Source organism: Eschrichtius robustus, chromosome 2 (assembly GCF_028021215.1).
Source record: "Eschrichtius robustus isolate mEscRob2 chromosome 2, mEscRob2.pri, whole genome shotgun sequence".
NCBI classification, from domain to species: domain Eukaryota; kingdom Metazoa; phylum Chordata; class Mammalia; order Artiodactyla; family Eschrichtiidae; genus Eschrichtius; species Eschrichtius robustus.
In genome coordinates this window covers 63,564,247-63,576,360 of record NC_090825.1, presented here as the reverse complement: position 1 = coordinate 63,576,360, position 12,114 = coordinate 63,564,247, and the positions used below count along the sequence as shown (strand labels likewise).

Below are 12,114 nucleotides of genomic sequence, written 5' to 3'. Positions count from 1 at the left end.
GTTTGTATCATGTTTTTCTCTTCTGAGAGCTTTTTATGATCTCTGAATATTCTTTTTAATAGACTCTTATCCCTGTTTCATGGTTACAACATCGTCTTATCCCTTTGAGGATATTGAGGTTTTGAAGTTTTCATTTTTCGGACTAATATCCGTCTTCTCCAAGTTGATTTTTCTATTAGTTCTGCTCTCTGTCTTAAATGTAAGAGGCTTTTTTGTTTTCATGCTCATGATTAAAGGGCTTGGATTAAAAACCTAATGTGAAGCTTTTACACATGAGTGACCTTTAAGCCACACTGTGGGATGATCTGGGTGGCATGTTGGGGAATCCCTGTGATCAGTACTCTTAGGTATTTTCTCCTTGGTAGGTCAGATTCTTGAGAGAAGAGTATAGCAGTTTTCTTCTAAAGGATAAAGATATGGCTGCCATCGTTCTCGGAGCTGAGTTGGGGTAGAAGGCTGTGAGTCCCTTCACTCAGTGGTCAGTAAACATACCATCACTTATTCTCCTATTTTCTTGTCCTCAAACATGCCTAGTGTCTCTCAGTCCAGAGACTCTCTGTTTCACCATTTCTGGAGAATAAACCACTGGACATCTTTTGAGGTGGGAGGGGGCAGTCTTCTATCTCCTAGTGGCTTGGAGTGGAGGAGCACTTCTCAAACTTCAATGTGCGTGCAAATCACCTGGGGATCTAGTTGAACTGTAGGCTCTGACTCAGTAGATCTGGGATGGAGCCTGAGATTTTGCATATTTAACAAGTTTCAGGTAATGCTGCTTCTGCTGGTCCAAGGTAGGACCACGGCACTTCCCGGAGCAAGACCTAGGGATCCAACTGCCTCTCTAACAGCTTTTCTCCTAGCCCTCCTTATTTAGCTGTACTCTCCACCCCCTAGTTATAGAGCCTCCTGCTGCCGCCTCTTTCGAGGATTCTGTAGTGTACACGGGCTTAGTTCTCAACTCTGCCACCGATGACTCGAGGCACAGCCTTTTCAGGTTGGCTCAGTCAGTTACCACTGGCCCATCTGCTTTCCGGCTTCCAAAATGTTGTTTGTCATCTTCTCTCCTTTTCCTGCTATCTTTGTGAGTTTATGTTTTTTTAGAAAAAAATCTTTACTTTTAGGGGGTTTCAGGAAGGGGCAAAATTAGATGTATGTGTTCTGCCACATCACCGTAACTATAATCATCTGCTAAAATATTTTCCTAAAGTTTGGTTGTAGTATGGTGTAGAGCCTGATTTGTGATAAATAACTGTTCTGTTTTAAGCCTCTAGGTCTTTGCACAAGGAGTGTTCTCTACTTTTCCTTTCCTCCTTTTTCTGCCTGCCAAACTCTTTCGCAGTCTTCAAGGTTTAGCTCAAATGGCTGGCCTCTGTGAAGCCCCTTCCGTCCTCAAACCATTAAAGTCTGTGTGTTCTCATGACTTTAACTCATAACCAGCTGCTTAGACAGTAACTCTTCCAAACAGCTATGTAACCTCTTCAGGGCTAGGGCCTATACCTTTGTAGCTCAGTGCCCAGCACATATTAGGAGCTTATAGCTGTTTAACAATTGAATTAATTTCTATGTGCATGTCTGTCTTTCCCTTTTTTCTTCACTTTCTTTCTGCTCTCTTTATCTCTTCTTTCTTTCAAGAAGTCATTATATTTATTATCTATTCCAGCGGTTCCCAACGTTTTTGGCACCAGGGACCAGTTTCGTGGAAGACAATTTTTCCACGGACCCTGGTAGGAGGGGAATGGTTTCAGGATGATTCAAGTGCATTACATTTATCGTGCACTTTATTTCTATTATTATTACATTGTAATATATAATGAAATAATTATACAAGTCACCATAATGCAGAATCAGTGGGAGCCCTGAGCTTGTTTTCCTGCAACTAGATGGTCCCATCTGGGGGTGATGGGAGACAGGGACCCGAAGTGTGTTGCTTATGTCCAGTCTCCTCCGTGATCTCGTTTTGGTCGCTGTCACTGCAGAAAACCCTGCTTCACAAAGATAGGATGTTGGAAATGGAAGCAGGCTTTTCAGTGCTTTTGTGGCAATCTCAGGGTATTCCACCTTGACTTTAATCCAGAATGTATGGAGATTTGAAGTTGTTTCAAACATACTTTTAAGGCCACCATCATTTGCAGTCTCAAGCAGTAGATCCTCTTGTAGCTTGGACAAAGTTGATTCACCTGGTTTATTCACAAATGGGTCACATATCCATTCCTTCCCAGTTCGGGGGTCTTTTGTAGTTGGGAAGTAATGCTCAAACTCTTTTGAAAGCTGAGATAGGTGATCATGCACCAGCTGGGAGAAAGAAGGCCCTGGCTCAGTCTCTTTCAAAATCTCTGCTAATGTTTGAAACATGTCAAAAATCCTAATGTTCGCTTGTCACCCCCATAATTCCAGTTTGGCTTTGAATGCAGCCACTTTATCTGCCGACTTGAACACAGTTGTCGTTCTCCCCCGAAGTGACAGATTGAGTTCGTTGAGCGGGTTGTATACGTCACACAAGTAAGCAAGTTTTTTTTTGTTTGTTTTTTTAAAAATAAATTTATTTATTTAATTTATGTATTTTTGGGCTGTGTTGGGTCTTCGTTGCTGCGCACGGGCTTTCTCTAGTCGTGGCGAGCGGGGGCTACTCTTCGTTGCGGTGCGCGGGCTTCTCATCACGGTGGCTTCTGTTTTGGAGCACGGGCTCGATGCACACGGGCTTCAGTAGTTGTGGCACGCAGGCTCAGTAGTTGTGGCTCACGGGCTCTAGAGCGCAGGCTCCGTAGTTGTGACACACGGGCTTAGTTGCTCTGCAGCATGTGGGATCTTCCCAGACCAGGGCTCGAACCCGTGTCCGCTGCACTGGAAGGCGGATTCCCAACCACTGCGCCACTAGGGAAGCCCAAGTAAGCAAGTTTTGCGACCCATTCTGTGTCACTGAAATGTGCTGCCAGTGGTAACTGTTTTTCTAAAAGAAATCTCTGGAGTGGCTGTCATAACTCAAAAACTCTGGCCAGTGATCTACCTTTAGAAAGCCATCTCACTTCTGTGTATAAGAAAAGACGTGTGTACTCTGCGTCCATCTCCTCACAGAGCTGTGCGAACAGACATGAGTTAAGGGTATGTACTTTAATGTGGTTGATAATTTTAATCACATCCTGCGAAATGTTGTTAAGTTCAGGTGACATTTTTCAGCTAGCCAGCATTTCTCTGGGGATGACACAGTGCATAGACTCACATTCAGAAGCACCCTCTTTGACCTGAGTAGTGAAACCAGAAAGCCGTCCAGTCATGGCAGCCGTTCTGTCCGTGCATATACCAACACAAAATGACCAATTCAGTTGTCCTGATATGCAATCATTCAAAGAGTTGAATACTTCTGCAGCTGTGGTGTTTGGTTGGCAAAAAACGTGCACATAACATATCATGCACATCCTGAAAAATATATCACACAAAAACAAGCATTGTTGCCTTGTTGTCAACATCTGTGTACTTGTCAACCTGGATTGCGTACTACGGTGACTCATTAATCCTAACAATTGCGCCTCAGTATCCTCTGCTATTTCATCAATTCATCTAGTTATGGTGCTAGCCGAAAGAGGAACACATGCCACCTTTTGAACTGCAGCCTCTCCTAAAAGTTCATGACAAATGTCCTTAGCAGCAGGCAGGATCAACTCTTCACCAATAGTAAAGGGCTTCTTAGCTTTAGCAATGCGGTTAGCCACTAAGAATGATGCTTTCAGTGCAGACAAATTTGATGAAGTGGTGGCCTTCAATAATTGCTTCTGTTTTTCGTGTTCACGTTTTTTTCTTTTGAAAAAGTCCAAAGGCTTGTCTTTTAGTGCAGGGTGCTTGGTTTCCATGTGGCGAAGCAGTTTTGAAGGTTTCATGGCTTCCTTGGATAGCCAGCCACATATTATACAGAGCAGGCTTGAAGAATGTGAATCGCCTGTTGCAGTGAACCTGTAATTTAAGTAGGACTCCTGGTATTTTCTTTTAAATGCAGCTTTCCTTTTGTTGGCAGTCTTAATTAAGAGTCTTCTGCTGTCTCATCATTGTGTCTTTTCCCCTTTTCAAAGAAGCTCTCCAGCAACGTTTGTTTTTTACTCATTTTGGCTACGGTTAGCTTGTTGGCTTACCAAAACTGTGACTGAGACAAGTGCGCAGTGCGGGGAAAGAGGCGTGGACGGAAGTGGTAAATAAAACAATGGGTGGGCCACATGCGGACTAAAATAAGTATCAGATTCTGACTTAAAGCCTGCCACCAGATGCAGCTGTACAATTGAAGTACATCAACTCACTTGCCACTATAAAGCCTGCCACCAGATGCAGCTTAATTGTCACTTGCCACTCACTGATGGGGTTTTGATAAGAGTCTGCAAGCAACTGATTTATTATGGTCTCTGTGCAGTCAGACCTCTCTGCTAATGATAATCTGTATTTGCAGCCATTCCCCGGCGCTAGCATCACCGCCTCAGCTCCACCTCAGATCATTAGGCATTAGATTCTCATAAGGAGTGCAACCTAGATCACTTGCATGCACAGTTCACAGTAGGGTTCACACTCCTATGAGAATCTAAAGCTGCTGCTCATCTGACAGGAGGCGGAGCTCAGGCGGTAATGTGAGCGATGGGGAGCAGCTGTAAATACAGATGAAGCTTCGCTTGCTTGCCTGCCACGCACCTCCTGCTGTGCGACCTGGTTCCTAACAAGCCACAGCACAGACTGGTACTGGTCCGTGGCCCGGGGATTGGGGACCCCTTATCTATTCTACTATACAATAGAAATTCATGTCCCATATTCTTTATTTTAAAAGTAAATGAGTAGAATAAATAATACTTCTTGATTTCTCAAAGCTACACAATTCAATGAAATAGATTTAAATATTATACAAACTTTTATTTGATTTTTCTCCCCAGCTCTAAGGACTGTTACAAGACTAACATTTCCTTGGCTCTTGATAAAGACATAACTCTTATCACCTAATGAAATTATCTGTTGAATAAGTTTAAATCTAAATTTGTATTTATGTATTTATTTATTTATTTATTGGCCATGCCGCATGACTTGTGGGATATTAGTTCCCCGACCAGGGATTGAACCCAGGCCCTCAGCAGTGAGAGCGCAGAGCCCTAACCACTGGACCGCCAGGGAATTCCTGAATCTAAATTATTTAAATAAATTAAACATAAATAATTTTCAGTTTTAACGATAATAAAGTGTTTTTAAAGTCTATATGTCTTCACTTGTTTCTAGCCTAGAAAACTTTTTTGGAGCAACTGTCAAAATTTAACTCAATAGTATGTTGCTAACCCCATAACCTAGTCAGTGTATAATTTAAGTAATGGAATCAAGAAAAATGCATGATCGCATGCTCACCATTCCTATCTCAGTGTGAATTCCAGACATTATGTCAGTTATTTTAACATCTTGTAGTCCAAATATTTTTCATCCTTTAAAAGAAACATCGGGCATTCCCTGGTGGTGCAGTGGTTGAGAATCTGCCTGCCAATGCAGGGGACACGGGTTCGAGCCCTGGTCTGGGAAGATCCCACATGCCGCGGAGCAACTGGGCCCGTGAGCCACAACTACTGAGCCTGCGCGTCTGGAGCCTGTGCTCCGCAACAAGAGAGGCCGCGACAGTGAGAGGCCCGCGCACCGCGATGAAGAGTGGCCCCCGCTTGCCGCAGCTAGAGAAAGCCCTCGCACAGAAATGAAGACCCAACACAGCCAAAAATAAATAAATAAATAAATAAATTCAAAATAAGCCGAAGTCCAAACTGTCCCTGGGATGACGTTTGCTAAGGGAAGTGTTAAACCCATGGGAATGAAATTGAGAGAACTGCATGCAATTCTAGAATTGAAAGAAATCATTCAAGTTAGTGTAAATATGAGGAAGAGCTGAGTTTGATTCTAAAAGTGGAAGAAAAAAAAAAGAAACATCGAAATGCCCCTCAAATTGAAAATTTAGATCTTAATTGCATTATTTAACTGAAAAGCATGTTTAAGTAATTAATACTAAGAAGTTTTTTGTATTAAGCTATTATAAACATGTTCTATTTTAGTTGATTCAGTTGCAGTTACACAGAATTTTGGCTTTTTTGCTTAAATTTGCATTTTAATATTATTTTAAAAATATTTTTCACAGGTGGAAACTAAGTGGATTATTGTTTAATTGATGTGGGATTTAGAGAAGTACTAGGCTAGTGTTATGTCATAAATATTCAGTGAAGATTTTGGGAAAGTAAATTTTAGTTTGAACTTCCCTAAAGGTTGTTACTATTCTAAATTTTTCAAATTTTGCTCTATATTTATTAATAACATAATCTTATTTATGTCTTTGTTGTCTATACATATTTCAGAAATTAATTGTGAATAACAACATGAATATAAATTGGGACATTGATTCTGGCTAATCTTTTGTTCTTCATCTTCTTTGCTAACCAGGTATTGATTCTGACTTCTGAAGATGGATGAAGGTATAGAAATTTCCAGTGATGGAAATTCCCTGATCAAAGCGGTCCATCAGAGCCGGCTTCGCCTTACAAGACTCTTGCTGGAAGGTGGCGCCTACATTAATGAGAGCAATGACAGAGGGGAAACACCTTTAATGATTGCTTGTAAGACCAAACATGTTGATCACCAGAGTGTCAATAAAGCCAAAATGGTTAAATACCTATTAGAAAACAATGCTGATCCCAACATACAGGACAAATCTGGGAAAACTGCTTTGATGCATGCTTGCTTAGAAAAAGCTGGTCCTGAAGTTGTTTCTTTGCTCCTAGAGAGTGGGGCTGACCTCAGCTTGCAAGACCACTCTAGTTACTCGGCCCTTGTTTATGCTATAAATTCAGAAGACAGAGAGACCCTGAAAGTCCTACTTAGTGCTTGCAAGGCAAAAGGGAAAGAGGTCATTATCATAACGACAGCAAAATCGCCCTCTGGCAGGCACACTACCAAACAGTACTTAAATATGCCTCCTGTGGATGTGGATGAGCGTTATTCCCCAGCCACCTGTGCCACTCCTTCAGAAATAGACTTAAAAACAGCCTCATTGCCACTATCACATTCTTCTGAAACTGAAATGACACTTTTTGCCTTTAAAGATCTGGAACCCGCAGGAAGCAGTGATGATATGGGGGACCCAAGCTCCCCTTTGAGGAAGCCTCGTGTGGCCCCTAACGGGCCCAAACTACCTCAGACTCCACACTGGATCAAGAGTCCCCCCTCATTAATGCACCAGAACAGAGTGGCCTCATTACAAGAGGAGCTCCAGGATATTACTCCAGAGGAAGAATTATCCTACAAAACCAATGGGCTGGCACTTTCCAAGCGATTCATCACTAGGCACCAAAGTATTGATATAAAAGACACTGCACATTTGTTAAGAGCCTTTGATCAGGCCAGCTCAAGAAAGATGTCATATGAGGAAATAAATTATCAATCATTTTTTTCAGAAGGAAATGAGCAATGCATTGACATCCCAGTTGACCGGGACCCAGACTCTAACCAGACAATATTTACTTCCACCTTAAGAAGTATAGTTCAAAAAAGAAACTCAGGAGCAAATCACTATAGCTCTGATTCCCAGCTCTCAGCTGGTCTTATCCCTGCAACTTTGGATGATGGCAAAACACTTATAGGAAAGAAAAAGATCCTCTCACCATCTTCTTCTTTGTTGTCAGGATCCAAAGAATTGTTGGAGAATATCCCACCAGGTCCCCCGAGCAGGAGAAATCATGCCCTTTTAGAAAGGCGCGGTTCAGGAGCTTTCCCTTTAGATCACAGCACTACACAAACCAGACCAGGATTTCTGCCACCCTTAAATGTGAATCCTCACCCTCCCATCTCAGATATCAATGTCACCAACAAGATTTCCAGCCTTCTTTCTTGTGGTCAAAAAATGCTTATGCCAACAGTTCCTATTTTCCCCAAAGAATTCAAAAGCAAAAAAATGTTGTTAAGGAGACAATCACTGCAAACAGAACAAATTAAGCAATTAGTTAATTTTTAAGAGACGGCTAGAAAATACATTTTGTTCACATGTCTATACCAGAGAAATATGGAACTAGAGAAGAAAATTCAAACGTTCATCCTTTTAAATCTTTTAAGTGGTTAGTCCATAATAGTTAGGGGTATCAAAATGTACTGTGTATCATCATATTAGGCACTGTGGATATACAAATAATAGATAGCTTTTGCTAAGGGAATTCTCTCAAACAAAATTAAAACTATTTTTTTTCAAAACCTTCAATATTTAACAACCTTCATGTGGTTCAAGTTTTTAATTTAAACAAAAATAAGCAAAGAAAGAAGGTCACATATGTTGGAGATAATTTTAAAAATTTCAGATTTGCCAGATATTTTATTAGGAAACATTGTGTTCAAATCAATTTTTAAAAAGCATTTCATGATTGTAATTTTCCATGATGCCAACAGCATAAAAGAAAACATAAACAGCTATAGTGTTCTATGATCAATAAGCCTAAGCTACAAAGAATGAACTAATTCTTGAAAAATGTTGACTGCAGGTAGGTGACAATCTAATTAACATTTTAAAAGGTCAACCATTATAGTAGACGCTAATTAATTATATAATTATTATTAATTAATTATAGCAGCTAATATGTGTTGTCAGCTTAATAAGTGTCAAAAATGGCAGATCCGATTATTAAGCTAGTAATAATCTGTGCCAAGTGTTTGTGCGCTGTTTTTTGCTTTGCTTTGTTTTTTAATGTTATTTTATGGAATTCTTCCTTCTCCATATCTTTTAGTTCCTGTTATTGTTTTTTGAAGCTTATTCATAGGTTCCCAATAACAAGATAATACAACATTTAGAAAGCATTTCTCGTTTTCTTATTATCAAAGTGTTCTTGTCTTTTTAAAGACAACCAAAACAAAAAGTTTGGGATTTATCACAAATAGAAACTAAATGCTTGCTTTGGTTGTAAAAAAGAAAAACTGATTATTAGATTATCTTAGGTTAGCTAAAATTAAGAAAGCCAGTAGAAATTTAAGTACAAAATGTATTAAATATTCGGTCAATATTAAACAATATCTTTTTTTCTGATATATAATTATTAGACATTTATATAATTAGAATAACAAGGATAATTTCCTTGTGTGACATTCCAATCATCTAGTATTTAGGACCTGCGAATAACTTCTAACAAAGTAAATGAATACCATGCTAGAACCATAAAATATTATAAAATGACTCTATTATCTATATGATTTCAAAGCATAGTGTTTATAGAGAGACCTTATTTCAATCTAGCAGTTTTACAACAAAGAATAAATCAAACTGTACAAAACCTGAGTGTATTAATTTGAGATCCTAGCAACTGGCATGATGCTTTTCTTCACAATTTGATATAAGCAAGTTGTTATGTACATAGTAATTATTTAATTTCTTGTGGCTTTTATTTGAAAAAAGTAACTAAGTTTTCCATTTAATGTTTTGAAAAACATTAATATTAATTGCACTAGAAGTATTTTTTGATTCAGAACTTAGAATTGTACCTGATGTTTATAGGTAACCTAAACCCTTTTCGCAAGTTTTAATATTGAGAAAAGGTTCTTGGCTTTACGTTGTAAGGGTACAGTTTGGAAGAATATGTAGCTAGATTAGTTCATAAACAAAATGGTATCAATAAAGATTTAAATGCCATTTGGAGTATCAGTGATTTTTACTTACCTCAAATACTAATGATAAATATTTCAACATAATCCGAAGAGAAATTGTGCCATGTATGTTACTTTGAGTAAATAGAAAACTAAGAAAGAATAACATTTGTTGCTATTCTCATCCCAACATGAAAAGAATATTTAATAGGATTAAAACTTTGTTGGCCATATTTGGAAGAATTTTTAGTCTTGTGTCAATCCTAGGAACATTTTAGGGACTGTAGTTGTTTGAGCCTGGTTGTAAAGTCATCCTGTGGGACTCAATTGAGATTAGACAGCTGACCTTAAGTACTGAAAGGACTGATGACTGACTTAGTCTGAATCCTCCAGATTAAGAAAAACTAGAACTAGAAATTTGAAGTTACAGAAATATTTCAACTCTTTTACCTACTAGAGCTGTCCATCTATGGGAAAGTCTATCCTAGGAAGATAAGAACCACTTTTGGAAATAGGCTGAGGATAGATGTTGATCAGAGATTTAACAAAAGAGATTCTCTTTATTGAATAGTCTTTAAAGTCTTCTCAATTTTGAAGGTTGTTTGAGACAGGCTTTACTTATTAACAATTCTAGATTCATTGGGACAAGATGAAAACTAATGATTGAAATTACATTTTTTTTTTTTTTTGAAATTACATTTTTTTTAAACATCTTTATTGGAGTATAATTGCTTTACAATGTGGTGTTAGTTTCTGCTGTATAACAAAGTGAATCAGCTATACATATACATATATCCCCATATCCCCTCCCTCTTGCACCTTCCTCCCACCCTCCCTATCCCACCCCTCTAGGCGGTCACAAAGCACCGAGCTGATCTCCCTGTGCTATGCAGCTGCTTCCCACTAGCTAGCTATTTTACATTTGATAGTGTACATATGTCAATGCTACTCTCTCACTTTGTCCCAGCTTACCCTTCTCCCTCCCTGTGTCCTCAAGTCCATTTTCTACGTCTGCATCTTTATTCCTGTCCTGTCCCTACGTTCATCAGAACCATTTGTTTTCTTTAGATTCCATATATATGTGTTAGCATACAGTATTTGTTTTTCTCTTTCTGACTTACTTCACTCCGTATGACAGACTCTAGGTCCATCCACCTCACTACAAATAGTTCAATTTCATTTCTTTTTATGGCTGAGTAATATTCCATTGTATATATGTGCCACATCTTCTTTATCCATTCATCTGTCAGTGGACACTTAGGTTGCTTCCATGTCCTGGCTATTGTAAATAGTGCTGCAGTGAACATTGTGGTACATGTCTCTTTTTGAATTATGGTTTTCTCAGGGTATATGCCCAGCAGTGGGATTGCTAGGTCATATGGTAGTTCTATTTTTAGATTTTTAAGGAACCTCCGTACTGTTCTCCATAGTGGCTGTATCAATTTACATTCCCACCAACAGTGCAACAGGGTTCCCTTTTCTCCACACCCTCTCCAGCATTTATTGTTTGCAGATCTTTTGATGATGGCCATTCTGACCAGTGTGAGATGATATCTCATTGTAGTTTTGATTTGCATTTCTCTGATGATTAGTGATGTTGAGCATCCTTTCATGTGTTTGTTGGCAATCTGTATATCTTCTTTGGAGAAACGTCTATTCAGGTCTTCTGCTCATTTTTGGATTGGGTTGTTTTTTGATATTGAGCTGCATGAGATACTTGTATATTTTGGAGATTAATATTTTGTCTGTTGATTCGTTTGCAAATATTTTCTCCCATTCTGAGGGTTGTGTTTTTGTCTTGTTTATGGTTTCCTTTGCTGTGCAAAAGCTTTTAAGTTTCATTAGGTCCCACTTGTTTATTTTTGGTTTTATTTCCATTTCTCTAGGAGGTGGGTCAAAAAGGATCTTGCTGTGATTTATGTCATAGAGTGTTCTGCCTATGTTTTCCTTTAAGAGTTTTATAGTGTCTGGCCTTACATTTAGGTCTTTAATCCATTTTGAGTTTATTTTTGTGTATGGTGTTAGGGAGTGTTCTAATTTCATTCTTTTACATGTCGCTGTCCAGTTTTCCCAGCACCACTTATTGAAAAGGCTGTCTTTTCTCCATTGTATATTCTTGCCTCCTTTTTCAAAGATAAGGTGACCATATGTGTGTGGGTTTACCTCAGGGCTTTCTATCGTGTTCCATTGATCTATATTTCTGTTTTTGAGCCAGTACCATACTGTCTTGATTACTGTAGCTTTGTAATATAGTCTGAAGTCCAGGAGCCTGATTCCTCCAGCTCCGTTTTTCATTCTCAAGATTGCTTTGGCTCTTTGGGGTCTTTTGAGTTGCCATACAAATTGTGAAATTTTTTGTTCTAGTTCTCTGAAAAATGCCATTGGTAGTTTGATAGGGATTGCACCAAATCTGTAGATTGTTTTGGGTAGTATAGTCATTTTCACAATATTGATTCTTCCAATCCAAGAACATGGTATATCTCTCCATCTGTTGGTATCATCTTTAATTTC

At 38.9% G+C, this 12,114-nt stretch overlaps 1 protein-coding gene across 1 annotated transcript; it reads left to right on the top strand.

Moving 5' to 3' along the window:
- The first annotated feature begins 6,448 nt into the window (after positions 1-6,448).
- On the top strand, positions 6,449-7,994 carry ANKRD34B (ankyrin repeat domain 34B). Its single transcript, XM_068533593.1, has one exon. It carries the CDS (start codon positions 6,449-6,451, stop codon positions 7,991-7,993), a length of 1,545 nt encoding a protein of 514 aa, XP_068389694.1. The 3' UTR covers position 7,994.
- The last annotated feature ends 4,120 nt before the right edge of the window (positions 7,995-12,114 follow it).

Coding starts and splice junctions, on each gene's coding strand:
- ANKRD34B (XM_068533593.1), top strand. CDS start 6,449: ATGGATGAAGGTATAGAAATTTCCAGTGATGGAAATTCCCTGATCAAA.